This window comes from Mus musculus, chromosome 11 (genome assembly GCF_000001635.26).
Source record: "Mus musculus strain C57BL/6J chromosome 11, GRCm38.p6 C57BL/6J".
Taxonomy (NCBI): domain Eukaryota; kingdom Metazoa; phylum Chordata; class Mammalia; order Rodentia; family Muridae; genus Mus; species Mus musculus.
The window spans coordinates 78,550,736-78,570,717 of NC_000077.6; the positions used below are offsets into that span (position 1 = coordinate 78,550,736).

The window sequence follows — 19,982 nt, forward strand, 5'->3', positions numbered from 1 at the left end:
TGCCGTCCCGCCCCCGGCTCACACAGGCCGTACCTATTGGTCGAAGGGGAAAAACAGAAGCGGCTCGTGAGTGGGTGGAGGCCCTCGTGGCCCGCCCATATAGCGGGGCTATAGTTTGAATGATGGCCTACCTGTTGTTTCCATTGGCTGCTGGGAGTACCGCGTGAGGGGGCGTGGCTCTGAGCGGTCCACGTCGGCGGGTGCGCGTGTGCAGCCTCGGGCTGCGTGCGCTGGTCTTCCCTGTGCCACGAGTGTTTTATTCGCTGGGTTCTGTTCCGTATTGGGACCCCGGGCCAGTAAAACCAGAACCCGCAGTGGCAGTTTAGGAGCGCTGCGAGCCGGACTTTCCTGCTGGCTCCAAAATCACTGCTCAGCCCACAAATAATGATTTTATATGATGGACCCTGATAGGCCTGGGACAAGATGGGGGCTGCCATTCGATGAGAATAGGGAACACAGGACTTGGGTTCAAGGGAAAGGAAATTAAGTTTGTGCTTTGTATACACTGAGCAGGGTTAGGGCTTGGGTACTGCTAAGTATAGAGCATTTACTTAGCACTCAAGAAGGCCCGACTTCCATCTCTTGCACCATTTGAACCAGAGCCCCAAAGGGCCGGGTGTGGACAGAAATCTGTAAGGTCTAGGCCAGCCTGGTCTACAGGCAAGCTAGGGATACATAGAGCCTGTCTCAGACCAAACCAACCAACCAAAGAGACCTTGAGCAGGCAGGCGGGCAGTTGGATGAACTTGGTTTAGATTTGTGAGAGCATTTGAAGGTTAGAGAGCGAAGGGCATTAAGAGATCCTACAGAATCATAAGGGTCATGGGAGGAGATGACCAAGCGAATGATGGTCACAGGGAAGAATGGAGTAGCTGTGTCACGGTTGACACTGAGTGCTGTCCACCAGTACCAATGAGAAGTCCTATGGCTGGAGAGCAGTGTATTGGGAGGTAGGGAAATGGAGACAGAGTGTAGACAACTGGTCGGGAAGAGGTAGAGAAATGGACCCCACGTGTCCTTCTCTTTCTTTTGTATTCACTTTTTGAGACAGCCTCTCACTATGTAACCCTGTGACTGGCTGTGTAGACAAGGCTAGCCTGAACCTCACAGAGATTCACCCTGCCTCTGCCTTCCAAGTGCTGGAATTAAAGTCATAGGCACCATGCTTGCTCCAGTGTGCCCATTTCAGCAAAGGAGACTGGGATGTCTAAATGGGTTTGAAGTTTCTGCCCAGAGAAGTGAAGGAAAGTATAGCTAAGGGAAAGCAAAAATTAGGGTTAGGTAGGGTAGTCTGTGTGCCCAGTGGTAGCTACCATAGTACTAAGACAGAGGGGTTGGCGTTGCTGAGGTAGATGGCTCTCAGTGTTGGGTCTGCTCAGGAAAGCATTTTGGATGCATCAGGGAGAGGGTGGTCAGGAAGATAAAGGTGAGCCGAAGAAGGTGGACAAGTGGTTGACATAATAGACTGTGGGACCCAAGGACGACAGGGACAGATGAGGCAACAGGCACTGATAACTAGAAAGTAGAGAGGTAAATGACTTAGGCCCTGCTGAGCATGTCAGTGGGCCAGGAGTTTGGGGGTGTACTGTAAGATTTCTGGTGTCAGGATATTCTGCCTTCCAGGCCTGGCTGCAATGCTCTAGTGGGAGGATCTCTAGAGATGTGGTCAATGCCCAGAGAACCCAGTGCACTAAGGAAACAACAGAGGAAGGTGGGTGAGGGCAGAGCCAGGCATTACCTTCAGATGTGGCCTTGGAGAGCTGGGAGGCAGGTGACCTGGTTTCAAGGAATGTGGGAAATCAAACAGCTGTGGTAAGCTAAGCCCTAGACAAAGCCAGGTGCCAGTTTCTGAGGTGACTGCTGAGGGTGAGGAGAGCAGTGAGCAGGGTGGAGAGAGACACAGCAGCACAGCAGGGGCAAAGTCTGAGTAGATGCCATTTGAAAACATAGGTCTGCTTGCAGGTGGCTTGCTCAGGAGCTCAGGGACAAAGGACAAGTGTTCAGTGTCCAAAACTTTTTAGACATACTCCAAATCCCTCCTCCTTTCCCTCCCTCCCTCCCTTCCTTCTTTCCTTCCTTTATTTTATTTTCCCCATTAGTTTTTCAAGACAGGATTTCTCTGTGTAATCCTGGCTGTCCTGGAACTCTGTAGATCAGGCTGGCTCTGCTGAGTCCTGAATGGCCTAGGAAGGGACAGTATGACATGGTTTCCTGCCCCTGGAGCAGAGCCAGCAGAATGTGGCCTCCATGAGTATTGACAGTTGTTGGGTGTGAGGCTTGTTCATATATATATATATATATATATATATATATATATATATATAAAATCTTCATATTGCTCTTTGGAGAAATACTCTCCCTGCCAAGGTTATTGGTGAATGTCCTTTCTACCAAGGTTAATGATTCCATGATAATCAGAGACTATAAGTCTGTGTGACTCAGTGTGAGGGTAAGTCTATGTCCTTAGTAAAAATGGTAAGGCTGTGACCTTCAGGACAGTCCTAAGGCTGTGGAAAAGAACTCTGAAAACATGAGATCAAAAATTATATAATTTTGAAACTATGAAAACTATAAGGCTGTGATATGAATTATATGAGGGGCTTCACAGACCTAAAAGAACAGAGGCATCTGCACTGTGAGCCAGCGTGTCAGAAAGATACAAAGGCAGGCAGATTCCTGAGTTCAAGGTCAGCCTGGGACAGAGCAAATTGAAGCCCAGGTGTGCTGATCTCAGAGATGGATCCCACCCAGCTAGCTTATTGTCTGTGCTTACAAAGGCAGACAGATCTCTGAATTCCTTTGCAATGTTAAGACAAATGCGCTTGCTTTTTCCTAGGGGTCAAGGGGCTAAAGTCAAAAAATGCTGATTGGTGGTATAATCACAAGGGAACATGGGGTGGATGACTGAATTGATCTATAAATGAAAGACTGGGTCTGAGAGAGCTGAGATCTCTGGAGATCTTCAGAAAGCTTTCTGGAACAGAACACAGGCTGTCAGCTTGTACCCCATGGTTGACTTTGAGCTGTTCTTTGGCTGCTTTCAAACACCCCTTCTCTCAGGAACCCCTCTGCCCGAGCTGAGGGTCGTCCTTGGCAGGATGGTGCTAGGAACAGGGATTGAGACAAGGGAAGGTGAATATTTTGGGCAAGTTTGATTTAGGACAGATTTCACTTACGGTGTTTTCAAACCTCCCAGTGTGAGATAGAGCTGGGTAAAGGAATGAAGATTTGGTTAAAAAAAAATTGGGCCAAGCAAATTTAATAAGCAGAGAAATGTATGTTAAGGTTTTTGAAAGAAGTCATTTGTAAGAAAGGTGTCAAGATGCAGGCAGACAAGGCTTTTGCAATATTTCTTGGAGTTCATACAGAAAGTTAGTTCATTGTTCCCTGAAAAGGGGTATTGAGCCATGATACATGGCATAAGATTGGTAAACATTTGCAAGCAAGTGGGTACAGATACATGAAGGTGAAGAAACCCTGAGCTCACTCTCTTCTTGTGGGACACGATTAAGTAAACCTGTTTTTTTTTTTAAGATTTATTATTTTATGTATATTGGCACACTAGCTGTGTAGCCTTCATGTGAAGGTTGTGAGTCTTCGTGTGGTTGTTGGGAATTGAATTTTAGAACCTCTACTCTCTCTGGTTGGTCCTGCTCACTCAGGCCCAAAGATTTATTTATTATACATAAGTACACTGTAGCTGACTTCAGACGCACCAGAAGAGGGCATCAGCTCTCATTACAGGTGGTTGGTTGTGAGCCACCATGTAGCTGCTATAGCTGCTGTGAATTGAGCTCAGGACCTTCAGAAGAGCAGTCAGTGCTCTTACCCTCTGAGCCATCTTGGCTGTCCGTACGCAAACCTTAAAGGCAGAAACAGTTGATGATCTGCCTCATTCTAGCTCGGCTTTGGTAAACTCAACGTGCTCCAATTTGATTAGTTTGGTGGAAATCACGCCTTTGTTAAGGTTACCAACATCAGCCCTGCCCAGTCTGACCGAAGGCATTACAGGCAAATCTTGCTGTTCCTGAAAATGAAACTAAATGGGAAGAAAAGCCACCCTGTCCTGGTGGTGCTTGCAATTTGGAAGAGGTGGCAGGTATATTGTTGAGACAATTAGGTTATGAAAATACCAATAAAACCTGCAGAGATCTGCTTGGGCCTGCAAGACATTCTGGAAATATTAGAGGTTTTGTCTGCCTCTGTGCTGCTGACTTTACACCCTCTATGGTGCAAGGGCCTGCAATGGTGGCAGCTTTCCAGGGTTTTTTTCCCCATTTCAAAATGGGGGCCCATCGTTGACTTTGAGCTATTCTTTGGCTGCTCTCAAACACCCCTTCTCTCAGAAACCCCTCTCCAAGCTGAAACTGGTCCTTTGCAGGCCTTGAACTCATAGAGTGAGGGCTCTGACTCCTGAGTGCTGAAGTTGAAGGTGTGCACCACCACCTCCCAGCCAAAGTAATTTCTCTAAAAAACAAACAAACAAACAAACAAACAACAAACAAAAGGCATTTACCAGAGGAACTTAGGCTACCTGAGGGGAGCCTAGTTGAAGTAAGGCTTGAAAGGAAACTTGACCCCCTTGCCCTCAGCTCAGTCCTCCAATTCTATGTGTACAACTTCCATCTTTCCCATTTCTGTACCATTCATGTGAATGTGAAGTCCTTGGAGGGCCCAAAACTCTTTAGGAAACAGACTCAGTATTTGTCCAGATCATGAAATAACAAGGCAAGAGTACCATGCTGTTGTAACATCTAGCCTTGGATCTTAATAAGGGTGTGAGTGGTGCTTAGTTCAGGCCTTCCTCCATTCCTGTGTCAAGACAGTGTCCTTCCTCATAAGGTTTGTAGTCCCCTCCAGACCAGGCCCAGGGCCCTGGGAAGCCTGGCCAGCTGGGGTCACTGTACCCAGCTACATTCAGAAAAGGACCTGGCACACTGTACCATCTAGCACTGGGAATAGCTCTAAGGAGAGGCAGTGCCATACAAATGTATGGCGTGCAGACCTTGTACAACACCTAACTGTGGCTTCCAAACCTGTGGGCCCCAGCAGGGATCTGCCCTGGGAGCATGGCAAGTGTGCAGCTGTCAGTGTAACTGCAATGTTCCCAGCCAAGTTTGTTATCTGCAGATAAAGATTTCAAGGCCAAATGCTTCCAGTAGAAGGTCTTTCAGTTTAACCTCTACAGCTGCAGTCTTGTTTACAGTTCCTTTAGTAGGCCCGAAGTTCTTTTGTCTTGATTTTTAATTTTTGTTTGATTTTCGAAACAGGGCCTTTCTATGTAGTCCTGGCTGTCTTAATTGCATGCCCACTAAAGTAAAAAGAGAATGTTACATGTCCAGGAGCCACAGTTACAGGTGGCTGTGAGCTGCTCAGTGTGGATGCTGGGAAATGAACCCAGGTCCTCTTCAAAAGCAGTGTGCATGGTGCAATGGCGATGGTGAGCCCCCTCTCCGACCCCAGAACTGAAATTATTAATTTGAGGAAGTCATTGCATCTTACAGCACACGTGGTCTTGGAGAAGGCGTGATGGGTGGGGAGAGGGAAGGGATTCATCTCCCAAAGCCAGGCCTTAGTGACTTCCTGTCTTCCTGGGAAGAGACTGTGCTTAAGGCCTTCTGTAAATTATTTGAATATCAGGACTTTTACATTAAAAAAATGAAACAAAACAACAGAAGCCCAGCTCACCCACTGTGTGGAATCAGTTAGCTTATTCAAGTAGACCCAAGGGTTGCGATAGACACACTGTACAGTGATGTCATCACTCCCCAGTTGTCACTAACATGGGGCTCAACACAAACACAGCTTCAGCTTTCTGAAAACCTGGGTCAGTGAGTGTACGGCCGAAATACTGGACTTCCGAAGGCTAGTGGAGAAGCAAGTGAGACTCACAGCCTTACACCTAGTGAAACCACGTGCGAATGCTGCTTCTTTCTACTAAATATACCAGAAACAAAGGTTCCCGAAAAGAAGTATTTGCTGGCCGAGCATGGTGGTACACGTCTAATCACAACTCATGAGACACAGAGGCAGGAGGACAAGGGATTCATTTGGCTACATGGCAGGTTCAAGACCCCTCTCAATTACATGCAACTCTCCCTTTAAAAAGGGGGACAGTGGGGCTGGTGAGATGGCTCAGTGGTTAAGAGCGCTGACTGCTCTTCCAAAGGTGCTGAGTTCAGATCCCAGCAACCACATGGTGGCTCACAGCCATTCGTAACGAAATCTGATGCCATCCTCTGGAGTGTCTGAAGACAGCTACAGTGTACTTACATATAATAAATAAATTAATTTAAAAAGGGGGGCAGTGGGATCTATTTGTGAGACAAACACCATTAGCCCCTCAGTACTCCTGATGGTGGCAAGGGAATTCTGGCATTGTAAGTGCCCTCGGTGCAAGGGTAAGGGGAAGCTCTGGCCAGGTTGGCTGCTTTGCTCATTGACAGCATTTGCACAGAAGTCCCCTTTGCTCACCACTTAACCCACACCACCCTTCTTACCACACCCAGCCTGCCTACGACACCCTTCGTGTTTTAAGGCTTAGTTGATGGTCACCTTTGTTTTGCCTCTCTTTGATGGCACTGCCTCGTGACTGCCTGTGATACTCTGGCCCCAAGAGCTTGTCCTTTTCCACATTGTACATGTCCCTGGGGATATTTTCACTGGACCTTAGGTTCCTTAAAACCAGGCTGTGTGAAGGGCAAAGTCCCTCCTCTGCCACATGCAGACTGTCCCCTAGCGTCACCGAGAAGGAATGCAGGTGTGAGGTGAGATTTGACTTCCAGTGCTTTAGGAAACGGTGAGATCTGAACACTCCTGTGACTCACGGACAGACAGATTCATACTTCAGAGTGAAACCACCAGGCGGGCACTCACCAATACCAAGGGACTGCCATCAAAGCAATGCTAGGATCCTGCCAGTGTTGGAGATTCAGCTCCAGGGAGGCAGGGAGACTTAGAACCGAACCGTCTTTGGAGCTGCAGGGTTTTGCCAGGATTGTGGGCCTGGTCTGCCTTGTCAAAGAACCAGTGTTATGTGGGCAGATGGGCAGAGCACGGGCTCTGCAGGGGCTAATTATGAATGACACCACCAGTCTTTTCTCAGCTCTCCTGAGTTAGGTTTTGAAAGTTGTGTTAGCCAGGGCCTGGTGGTGTGTACTTTTAATCCCAGTTCTAGTAGCCCCAGTCCTGGGGAGGCAGATGAGGCCTCTGACTGCCAAACAAGAGCTCCATTGTCTAAGGCAACTTTCTTTTTCCTTTCCGCTGGGTCCCACTGTGTAGCTCTGGCTGCCCTGGAACTCAGTATGTAGAGACCCGCTGTTTGAACTCATAGGGGTCCTGCTGCCTTCTGAGTACTTGGATTAAAGATGTGTTTTAACACGCCCAGTTTCCAGCATTAGACATTTTCTTTCTTTTTGGGGTGTGTGTGTGTGGGGGGGGGGAGTTTGAGACAGGGTTTCTCAGTGTAGCCCTGGCTGTCCTGGAACTTACTCTGTAGACCAGATTGACCTTGAACTCCGAGAGACCCATCTGCCTCTGCCTCTGCCCCTGCCTCCCTGGTGCTGGGATTTGAAGTGTGTGCTCCCACAACCTTGCTAGGCATTTTCAAGGTACGTGCATTTCAAGTATGGTGGTGGAGGTAAACTTAGGAGCCTATTCCTTTACAGTCAATCTGCCCTATTTCCTCCCTGCTTCAAGGCCCCCTTTTTATAGCTCACTGGTTCTAATTTGTGCTTTGTGGAGTGTATTTGTGTGTGTGCATTCACACCTACCAGGAGTCACTATTATAGAAACCTGGCTTTCATTCTCCCAGAAGCCACCAGCTGACAATGACTCCTCAGTGAGGGATGGGGCCTCAAGTCACTTCCCACTCCATGCTTGGTATTGACTGACTTCATCATGTACAGGAACTACAGCTGCTGTGAGTTCAAGAGTGCAGAAGTCTTGTCATAACCAGAAGATAGATTCTCTCTGGTCCACCCCAACCTCTGGCTTTTACAATATTTCAGCCACCAGTCCTCAAGATAACTGAGCTTAAAGGTGATATGGGTGGGGAGGGAAGAATAATGGAGAGGGAAGTTTCATTGGGGAGGGAAATGGGAGGGTAGTGCAGAGGAGGTGATTGGGAGAGAGATAACTAGCACTAAGGATGTTTGAAAAAGACACATGGAAGCCTACTATTTTATAAACTTTTTGTTTGTTTGTTTGTTTCGAGACAGGGTTTCTCTGTATAGCCCTGGCTGTCTGGGAACTCACTCTGTAGACCAGGCTGGCCTCGAACTCAGAAATCCACCTGCCTCTGCCTCCCAAGTGCTGGGACTAAAGGCGTGCGCCACAACTGCCCGGTATAAACTTATTTTTTTAAGGATTTATTTATTTATTATATGTAAGTACACTGTAGCTGTCTTCAGACACCCCAGAAGAGGGCATCAGATCTCATTATGGATGATTGTGAGCCACCATGTGGTTGCTGGGATTTGAACTCAGGACCTTCGGAAGAGCAGTCAGTGTTCTTAACTGCTGAGCCATCTCTCCAGCCCATAAGCTTCTTAATTAGATAAGCATATATATTAGACATGGCATGGTGCCATATGCTTTTAATCCCACCACTTGGGAGGCAAAGGCGGGCAGACCTCTGTGAGAGCAACCTGGTCTACTTAGTGAATTTCAGGCTAGCCAGAGCTACAAAGTAAGACTCTGTCTCAAAACAAACAAACAAACAACAAAGCAAAACAACAATATCACATCATCATGAAAGAGTTTAATTGGAGTTTACACAGGGGATAAGAAGCCATAGGTTACCAAATAAAAAGTCCATTGCCAGGTTTGGGATGCTTTCCCTTGAGGTATACCTTCAGGGGTGTCCTGAGACCACCCCCAAACAATATAGGCTATTCCCACTGTTCTTGGTAGCCTATCAGAACTTGATGGTAAGACTATTGCTGAAGACACCACACACTTTGGCCATAGATATGGAGAAATCAAGCTGTTACTGACCAGGATGCTAGTCCTCACTGGCTAGCTGTTATATTACCAGGTGATAGGAAGGCTGCAAAGGGAGTGAAGGTGGGTCGTCATTAACATTCTCACCCAGCCCTGAGCCCTGTGAGCTACAATAATGACCAGTGTGGCAAGATACGTCAACGATACAAGAGTGTCATGCATGCCCGGGGTCACCAGCCACTTTCTGATTAGATTTAAGGCCTGCTCTACAGGAAAAAGCACATGCTGGTTACTGTAAATTTATCCAAGAAATATGGTTGGTGAGCTCAGGGGCCCTAATGGTGAATCTAGTTCTATTGTTCTGCTAAATAGACACAGCATCACACTGCCTTCTGATTGTATCTCAGTGCGGCTCTCAGACCTCATCAGAGAGCATGTCAGTGGACATGGAGATTCTCAGGACTCTGCATGAACCACCACACCCAGCTTTTATATATTCATTTTGTGTGTGTGTGGGGGGGGGGGCGTCGTCAATGCTTTCTTCCACTCTGTGGATCCCAGGGCTCCAACTCAGATTGTCAGGCTGGGTGGTGGGCATTGTCACCCACCTAGCCACACCACTGTCCCCATTAACTTCTGTAAACATGCAGACTATAAGCAGGCTTTGCTGGACAGCCTCTATCTAAGCTACTCTTCTGCCCTGTGTGAATGCAGGCACAGAGCAGCTAGTGAGTAAATATGGTCAAGTTCTCATTAAGCTTGATCAAAACAGTGGTCAACTTCACCTATGGTAGCCATGTGCTCTTCAGGGACAAACCCAAGTGGCCACGAGGTTAAGAAAAAAGAGAGCACAGAGGTGTCACATCCTAGTTCTAAGGCTTCACCTGGAATTGGCAACACAGCACATAATAGCATCTAGTCCCATTCCCTCGGTTTATTTAGATACTTGCCCACACTTTGCCACTAGGGGGCATGGAAGTCCAGACTAGCTACATGGTAGCAGCCCACAAGCTCCTGGTATGGGAGGTTTCCCATGCAGAAATCGAGGTGACTCTCACTGTGTCTGAATTTGCTAGAGTCTTAGAAAAAGGTGTGCAGAATGAATGACGTTAATAAATTACTCCCCAACTAGTAGCAAATAATGTGGCAAAGACTATCAATAGATGCCACTGTATGTCATTTGCTGAAGAGTAAGATGTGATCTCAAATTCTTTTCTTTATGTGGGTTTGGTACCCACATCTGTAATCCTAATCTTGGGAGGTAGAGGCAGGAAGTTCACCAGTTCAAAGACAGATTCCATTGCACAGCCAAGTTTAAGTCCAGCCTGGACATGTGAGCCACTGCTTCAGAAAAGCCAAAACAAACTCTCCACAGGTTAGTTACTACAGGGCTCTGGTAGAGTGGAGATCTCTGGTAATCAATGCAATGCTGATCACATAATCATACCATTTATCCCCCCAAAATAAGACAAGCTGTTTGTGCCTCCCGATGGGATGGGATAGGAGCAGACCACTCATATTACCTTATAAAAGATCATCACAGGCGCACACGTGTACACACACACACACACACACACACACACGAAGAAAGATGTGGGATTTATTACTGAACATGAGGTTTGGACAGGCCAGTGAGGCCTTCAGGAGTGGAGGAACTGCCACTTATCTAGGGGACCACAATGGGGAATTTATTTCATTCCACAGCCATCAGCTACTGTATCTTTAAATTCACCTGCATTAAACACGAGGAAGCTCCACGTCTTTGAGATCTGGGTCTTCTAGTGGTCAAGGAACTTGAACTTGGCTACATGCAGGACTTCGACCACAAGTTCACTCTCCTGTAGTTTGCTGTGGATATACATGATGCGTTGGCCACTGTGCCCTGGGGCCTCCCAAAAGCACCCCACATACCCGTGGAGCCTAGCCTGGGGAAAACACTGAGATCAGACATGAATAGCCACCAGAAAATTGTCTCCCAGGTCTCTTAGGGTAACCCATGTAGGGAACAGGCTGTGCACATCCCCAAGGAGGCTGCTATTTGTGGCCACATAAGGCTGAGAGTTTCTCCAAATGTTTAACAGGTACCTAAATCTGAGGAAACAAACTGATTACATAAATCTTCTCCCATGACAGCTGGCTCTGCCTGCTCTCCTGCCTCCTCCTTTCTCCCCCTTCTTCTTTTTAAAAAAGATTTGTTTATTCATTTATGTATGTATGGGTATTTTGTCTGCATACATGTCTGCACACCAGAAGGTGGCACTGGATTCCATTGGACTAGTTACAGATGGTTGTAGCTGCCATCTGGGTGCTGGGGACTAAATTAAGGACTTCTCCAAAAGAGCAGCCAGTACCCTTAACGGCTGAGCCTTCATCTCTCCAGCCCTACTCTCTACCTTTTCTACCAGCATTAAAAAGAAAACCAATATAAGGAAAACACCCCTGATCCTGAATGGGAGGAAATACCACATAGTAAAATCTGGAGGATAACTGGAGAATCTGAATAGAGAAGGTACTCAGGTGACATATCATTTGTTAAATTTCTTAACATCTTGGGCTAACACAGGCTGGAGAGAGAGCTCACCAGGCTAAGTGTCTGCATGCAACCCCGATGATCTAGTTCAATTCCTGGAAGCCATTCTTCCCACCAGATGGGAAAGACAGGAAAAATAGCTCAGGAATAGGAGCCAGGTGTGATAGTGCACACCTCGAATCGCAGCACTCAGGAGGGCCAAACTGGTCTACATAGTGAAATCCTGCCTCAGACAACTAAAAAAGAAGTAAGGGTGAGGTTGGAGAGACAGTTCAGTGGTTAAGAGCCCAGACTGCTCTTGCAGAGGACCTGGCTTATGGACCTGGCTCATGCATGCATACAAAACACCCATCACATTTAAAGGCTGGGAAGAGGGCTAGAGAGGGGGTTAGATGCTTGAGTTCTTGCCTAACACCTGGGAAGCCCTGAATGTAATCCTTAACACTGTGTGTGTGAGAGAGAGAGGTGGGGTGGGGGAAATGTCCGTGTTCAGACTAACTGCCACCAGCTCAGTCTCCTGTGTCAGCTTCCCAAGCAGAATGACAGGTGCCACCCCGACTCATCCAAGTCTCCTTATATGGACTGTAAATCTTTACTCCTCCTTTTCTTCACTAAAGATTTTGTTTTGTGTTTTGGGGACAAGGTCTTCTAGCCCACCCTGGTCCTGAACTCATACTATAGCTTATTTCACTTAGGGTGAAGTCTGGTTCAGCCACTTCATCACCTAACAGATTTTTTTTTTCCACTTTAAGCGTGAATAATACTCCTTTATATGGATATACTGTAGCTTATTCCTGGAGGGACCTGTGGGTTTCTACCTTTCTGTCACTGTAGGTAATGTTATGAACACTGGAGTGCACATATTAGAGTCACTGTTTTCTTTTTAAAAAGGATTTATCAGTTTTCACTATGTGTAGTGTAGGTGTGTGTGTGTGTGTTGGGGGGTGGAAGTATGTGTCCGTGTGCAGGTACCCTGGGAGGTTAGAAGTGTTGGATCCCTTTTGAGCTGGGTTACTGGTAGTGTGAGTTGACTGATGTGGGTGCTGAGAATTGAACTCAGGTCCCCTGTGAGAGCAGCAGTAGTTCTTAAGCAGAGCCACCTCTCTAGCCTTAATTCTTACAATGATGAAGCCAGAGATAAGCCCCGTGCTTACTCAGTTTCTGGAGGAACCAACCAACATACTGCTTCTCAAACTCCGCACCATTTACATTCCCATCAGCCATGCCCTGGGCTTCCAACTTCTCCATATCCTTGCCAACATTGGTGCAACATTTTTTTCAACATGTTTTAATCTTTTACTTTAAATATATATTGCTAGAACTTTGAGGCTACAGATTCAGGCTATTTATAATTATGGAAAATGTATACCAGATAAACTGTAAAATCTTCAGTGGCCAAGCAGGCAATCAAAACAGATTTTCCTTCTGTTGGAGAAAGTCAAACTTCATTTTATGTTCACACACACACACCCCCCACACATACACACACAAAATCACTTCTCAGACTTTAAGATAGATTTAAGTAGTGCTTCTGTAGGATCTTCTGTCTTTAGGGCTGTGTCATAGTTGAAATGCTGATTTAAGCACAGGGGTGCATGACTATAAGCCCAGGACTTGGGAAGTGGAGGAGGAGGAGGAGCAGCAGCAGCAGCAGCAGCACAAGGCTGCCTGGGATATGTGAGGCTCTATTACAAAAAGATAAATAAGTGCAGAGGAGAAGGTGCTGGAGGAACATCTCAGCTGGTAAGAGCACTGGTACTCCGGGTTTGGATCCCAGCCTCAATATGGTAGCTCACAGACAGTCATCTGCAATTTCACTTTCAAGGGCATCTAATGCCCTCTTCTGATCTCCATGGGAGAACCAGACCCACGTGGTGCACAAGCATATATGCAGAACACTCGCATACATAAAATAAATCTATCTTTAAAATAAGATAAAATAAGGACCAGCGAGATGGCTCAATGGGTAAAGGCATGTGACACTGAATGTGACATCAGAACATGATGTCCAGGACTCACACAGTAGAGGGAGGGAACAGATTCCTGCAGGTGCTCCTCTGACCTCCACCTGTGTGCATACACATTAAAACTAGTAAAAAAAAAATGCTGTCATAGGTCAGGTGTGGTGGCACATGCCTCTAATTCCAGCATTTGAGAGACAGAGGCAGGTGGTGTGGGTTTGAGGTCAGCCTGGCCTACATTGAGCTCCAGTCTAGCCAGGGCTACATAATAAGACCCAGTCTCAAAATACTCAAAAGATCAATGTGCTGCTTGCTGTAACTTATCCTACCCTCCCATCAGCCATTATACCATTATACTGTCCTATGCAGTTTGTTTTCACCACTTTCCTTGTTTTCCGCGCGCCTCCCCCCCCCGCCCCCCCCCAGTGTTTCTCTGTGTAGCTCTGATTGTCTTGGAACTTGCTCTGTAGATCATGCTGGCCTTGAACTAAAGCGATCTGCCGGCCTCTGCTTCACAGGTACTGGGATTAAAGGTGTAGGCCACCACCCCTGGCTTGCTTCCAGTTCTTGTCTACATTGCTGGGCATCTAACCTATGGCCTTCTACCTGCTAAACAAGCACTCTACCATTGAGCCACACCAACAGGCCTCTGTTGTACTCATGCTTTTTTTTGGGGGGGGGGGTTCGAGACAGGGTTTCTCTGTGTAGCTCTGGCTGTCCTGGAACTCACTTTGTAGACCAGACTGGCCTTGAACTCAGAAATCCGCCTGCTTCTGCCTCCCATGTGCTGGGATTAAAAGTATATGCCACCACTGCACAGCTAGCACCCCCCCCCCTTTTCTAGATGTAAAGATTGGTTTATTTTTATTTAATGTGTATGGGTCTTTTGCCTGCATATATGTGTGTGCTCTTTGTGTGTGAGTGCCTTGGGAGGCAGATGAGGGCACTGGATCCTCTGGAACTGGAGCTATGGATGATTGTGAACTATCATGTGGGTGCCAGGAATCAGACTTAGATCCTCTTCACCGGCAAGCATTCCTAACCACTGAGCCATCTCTCCAGCCCCAGGGATTTATTATTATTATTTATTTATTTATTTATTTATTTATTTATTTATTATATGTAAGTACACTGTAGCTGTCTTCAGACGCACCAGAAGAGGGCATCAGATCTCATTACGGGTGGTTGTGAGCCACCATGTGGTTGCTGGGATTTGAACTTCGGACCTTCGGAAGAGCAGTCGGGTGCTCTTACCAACTGAGCCATCTCTCCAGCCCCGGATTTATTATTTTTAGTTATGGATGTGTGGGTAGGTCTGTGCACGTAAGTGCAGGTGCCCATTGAGGTTAGAATGGTCTGATCCCCAGCGAGGACTGGAGTTACAGGTATTTGAATTGCCCCATGTGGGACCTAGGAATTGAACTCTGGTCTTCTTGAAGAGCAAGAGATGTTCTTAACCACTAGACCATTTGTAGCCCCTGATGTTTTTAGTATAAAAGCAATATTTTGAGTGATATACTACAAAAAACAAAACAAAAAAACCCCACTCCAAACGAGAGATCATCTCCAGGGGTTTAACCTGCCAGTAAGTGCAGCTGATTAAGGAGCCAACTCACCTGTCCATTCTCACGCTTCTCAAAGCCTTAGCAATTCCCAGTTATGTTAGACAAACACCCAAAGCACAACTCTCTCGGATCAAGAAGCAGGTTCCAGTACAAAGAGATCAACAGGGTCTCGCCCTCTATGTATCTGTGAAAAACTTTAGTTTCAAAGTTAAATGTGCACTTTAAAATGCTCTTGTGTAGCTGTGCACGGTGGTTCATGCCAGTTCTCTCAACACTGGAGGCAGAGGCATGCTCAGGGCAAGGCTGGTCTAAGTGGTGAATTTCAAGTGGGCCAGAGAGGGCTGATCTCAAACCAAAACAAAATACCAAACTGGGCTGGAGAGATGGCTCAGAGGTTAAGAGCACCAACTGCTCTTCCGAAGGTCCTGAGTTCAAATCCCAGCAACCACATGGTGGCTCACAACCATCTGTAATGAGACCTGATGCCCTCTTCTGGTCAGCTTCTGAAGACAGCTACAGTGTACTTAGATATAATGATAAATAAATCGTTGAAAAAAAAAAAAACAAACTAGCAACAAAATATGAAGTCAACTTTCCCATATCTGGAGGAAATAAACCCAGTTGTTTTGTTTGAGCTGGGCCTGGCTGCCCAAGTCTTTAATCCAATCTACTGGGAAAGCCAAGGCAGGAAGGTCCTAAATTCAAGGCTAGGCTAGGAACGAACACGGCCCTGCCTCAAAATGGATGAGGATGCACTACTATAAGTTTGAGCCTCAGTAGCGCAATAAAAGAGGGATGCAAATACCACTTGCAGATTCAAGAGTGCATAACAGCATGATCTGGAAGTGTAGCTCACTTGTCAGTTTTTAGTATGTACAAAATCCTGGATTGCATCCCCATTATAAAGCAATCCTTGGCTGTGTACTGAGCTCAAGGCCAGCATGGGCAAAAAGAACAATATAATATTATTTTGTCCAAGCTCAGGACAAGAAGTTAGGCGGTGTAGTTTCTGGTCTGAATTAAACTGCAACAAGTCCCTGACTTCCTCCTCAGCTGAAGCAGCTAGGGCTTCTAGGGCCGTGAAGCAGAAAGCGGGAGGGAGGGTCACATGACTCATCTAGCCTGCTTTAGCCACAGCAACCCCCTCATTTACTCTCTTTGAATCCCATATACTAGGGTTAGATCCCACCAGAGGACAAGATGTCCTCCTGGATATGTTTAGATCAACTGCCTCTGATGCCGGTTTAACCGAGCTTCTGACACATTCTTGGCAATCTTAACTTCCTGGGAAGAACTAAAAACAAACAAGTAATTTCCTCAAAGATAAGAGTAGAAACATCAGCATGTGTCTCCAGACTTTGCAAAGTCAGGACAGGACAGAGGCTGTACTGAAGAGCAAGCCATGGGAGGAGTGGAAATAAGACAGCGACGTATTGTTTTCAAATGTCACGTTTAATGTTCTCACCACTGTACTTCAAATCTACATTGTACAAAGTGACCAGGAAGTGTGCCACGGTAACTGACCGACCTCTGAGATTGTACCTTTCACACCAACCTTTCACACCAGTGTCTTCTCGGGCTCTTTTGATGCTCAGTCAAGGGGACTGAAATGCTTCGGTTGGGTAGCTTCTCAGGAGCCTCATAAAAACAACAACAACAACAACGACAACAAAGATATTGCACCATCTTTGTTTAGTAATTCAATGTTTGTTTCTTTCACAGCAAATAATTACTTCATTGAAGTTAAAACTTCCAAATATAACTTAATAGTCTTCAAATTCAGCTCAGATCACTCAAGATGAAAATACTCTGCTAAATACAGATAACTTACAGTAACTTTAACAGTTAATTGTCCGTAACACACACACCAAGCTTTTTCCTAGACCAGTTTTAAGACGATCCGTTAGTACTCCTCGTACAGGTGAAAAACGCTCTTCAATTTTCTTGTCTTTTTATTTTTAATATAAAAGTTGGAAGGGACATTCAAGTTTCAAGTCTCCACATTGAACTTAAAAAAAAAAAAAAAGAGTCATCATCAGCGTGTGGAGGTAACAAGCCAAGTTGTGTAACTCCAGGAGGTAGAGGCCTTCGATTGGTGCTCATATTTACATATGCACAGAGTTCAGTGTTCCAGCAGGAAAAAGAATTTGTCAAAAAAGTAATAAGTTATTTACTACTGTGACATCTCAAGACTCCCACAGCTTTGCCTAAGGACACAAACACATTTGACATGATTCCCTATGTGCCTTTGTGGCTGTAATTTTTTTTAAAATTTCTTTTTGTCTTTTATTTATTATTTTTCACTGTCCAGTGCAGGAAAAGTCTCACAGAATTTCACAGACCTAAAATGTGCAAGCTAGTTCTCTATACAGCAGTGTTGGGATTCTTTTGAAATTAGCCCAGAAATGAATTATTTACATACATGAAAGATGCATGCTTGGGTCTTTTTTTTTTTTTATGTAAGAAAGAGCAGAAAAACTTCTAATAAAAATAGATTAAATATATATATGTATATATATATTTATACCGGGTAAGGGAAACAGAGGGTTAGTTTCTCCTAGCCACAAACTCATTCTTTCTACGCACAGCATTGGAGGTTAGACCGCACACACCACCAGCACGGCTCTAATGAGAAGCCAATCACTGGCTTCATCATTAGGTGGCCCCTCCTGCCCATGCCCCAGGCGCGGCCACAGTTAGCTCACGAGGCTCCATGATTGGTCACTGGCAAGCTTTCTAGATTCTTTAGTTTTAGAAAACCCTTAATCTTTAGGAATGGCTCAAATATCAAAATGTATGACTGTCCTCTGTGTCTGAGTGTATACATGTGAACAATCTTACTTCATTAAAAAAAATAATAATAAAATAAAAACATAAACCCCAAATGCCCAAATTTGGTTCAATTTTCATTTGTTCTGAGGTGAGCCGCAACAGCTGCACTGAATTCTTTAACCATGTGCAACTCTGGGTAAAATATTTTTTTTTCTTCTAAAAGCACAACCACTTTACAAGATTAAAAGTCTAGTAACATTTCTAAATATTATTCATATCATACAAGTAGTGGTTGTTAATTTAAAACTTCATTAGTAAAATTACAGTACAAGCATGATTAACCCTCCAGAATTGCAAATCCCAGACTCCAGTGAAAGCTACATTACATCTTCAGTAGTACAGTGTCTTCCACAGTCACTCCCACACCAGAGGAGACGGCGGCATCTCAGACGGCTGAGCGACGGTGGAACTGGAAGGAAAGGGAGACTGGGAGTCAGTGCGACAGGGCACTCCACTACCACCTGGCAACCCTCCCCGCTTAGGAGGGGCCTGTGCAGAGCATTTCTGTGCTTTTGTATCTACACTGAGTTGGTTGCAAACCGTTCACTTAGGGATCTGTTACCCAGAGCGAGGCAGTGAGCTTCAGGGATGGGAGAGGGCCACGATATTGAGTGGGAGTGGGAAGGATCCTGTGGCCTACCTCAGAGTGGTGTGGAAAATAACTGAGGTAATATATGTACAGTGCCATCCATGGAGCCTACTTCATGATGTTAAGTGATGGGGAGCTGTTATAAATAAGGTTTCTCATATTCAATCAGAAAATGCCCTTAAGAAACGGCCCCTCAAACTAGTATTGGTGGGTGGGGACCTATCTGAAGGGGCCGTGCGAGCATTACTGGTGCAGTATGAGCCAGGGTCCAGCAGCTGTTACCACAGATCTGGCAGGGTCTAGGGTCGCTAGTTAGAAAGGGATGGCAAGCACTCTCCTCCCAGGCCCGGGAGAACAATGACTAGCACCTGGAAGGGAGGCGCTAAACACATCACCTGGATCACTGAGTGCTCTGGGAAAACACTGAAGTAATTTAAAACAGATAAGTCAAAATGCAAGTTAACAACATCTTTCTACATGAAGAAAACGGAAGAAAAGGAAGACAACTGCTCTTACTAATCTCATAGACAGTTTGGTCCGACAGCAGCTTCAACACAGGGAAGGCCCTACCTATCTCGCTGTGGGGAAAGGAAAGAGTAGGGAGTTGGGGAAAGGAAAGGGAGACAGATAAGGGGTCGGGTGTCCTTCAACAAGAAAATGGAGTCAGATCTGCTTGTGGTTCTTTGCTGCCTGGCTTCAAGTTCACATTTGCCAACAGAGAGTGCAGGAGGGCACTGCAGACCGGAACATCAGGCTACAGCTTCCCTTCCTGCTTCTGGACCATCTTTGTCCCCAAGTTCCTCTGTAGCCCAGCACGACTTACTGATGGGCACACTTCCTGCCACCTCATGCTGTATGCTCCTGCAGATACAGGCACTCTCCAAAGAGGCCCCTGGGGACGGGACCTCTGAGGTCACTTTCTGGCTTGGTTTTTGTTTTTGTTTTTAAATCTATTGGTCCACAAGGGGTTACACATTTGTCCAGTTGTTATTGCAAGACTCCCTCCCCTAAAGGGCACTTTTTTGCTCTTTAGAAGTTAGACATCTTCTCTTGACTGGCAATCCCTATTATTAAAATCTCCCCACATTGTTGAAGTGGTTTCTGTCTCCCCACTGGACTCCAGTAAGGAGAAACAAGGGAAACAGAGAGACAAACAGAATGAAGCTTGCTAGAATCCAGGTTAGAATCACAGTCCCTTGGCTGTTCCTCCCACTTATCCAGGCTTACTCAGAGAGCTGAGGCAGGAAGAGGGAAAGGAGAATAGCCTGGGCTACAAGGTGAGACCCTGTCTTAAAGAAACAAAACAAAACATGCAAACATATGGCAAAGAGGGAGTCAGACAGGAGTACGCGCCTGGGCCACAGTGCTGAGACCAAGGCTGGAGGAGCTCAGAACCAAGGCTCGTTAGGGTTTATCCAGTGAAAACCCAAATGAATAAACAATAACAACCCTGAAGCCCACTGCCAGTGTTCTTGCTGTATTATCAAGAGGGCGAGCAGATGGAAGCACCGAGATCACACTCCTAACTGCTGTCTGCCGCAGTCAAGGCCCCACACATACCA

The 19,982-nt window shown here is 46.0% G+C and overlaps 1 protein-coding gene and 2 pseudogenes across 2 annotated transcripts in view; all 3 read right to left on the minus strand.

Moving 5' to 3' along the window:
- On the minus strand, nt 10,576-10,865 carry D11Bhm181e (DNA segment, Chr 11, Boehm 181, expressed; annotated as a pseudogene).
- Nucleotides 10,910-11,000, minus strand: Gm22947 (annotated as a pseudogene).
- Nucleotides 11,001-16,432: 5,432 nt separating this feature from the next.
- Nlk (nemo like kinase) overlaps nt 16,433-19,982 on the minus strand; it is a 130,428-nt gene continuing 126,878 nt past the window's right edge. For both annotated transcript variants that reach the window (XR_001779914.1, NM_008702.3), the window contains exon 11: nt 16,433-18,240. Coding sequence is in view for 1 of the 2 variants with exons in the window: in NM_008702.3 (NP_032728.3) it covers nt 18,186-18,240 (55 nt within the window). In the remaining variant the exon portion in view is untranslated. The remainder of the gene's footprint in view (nt 18,241-19,982) is intronic.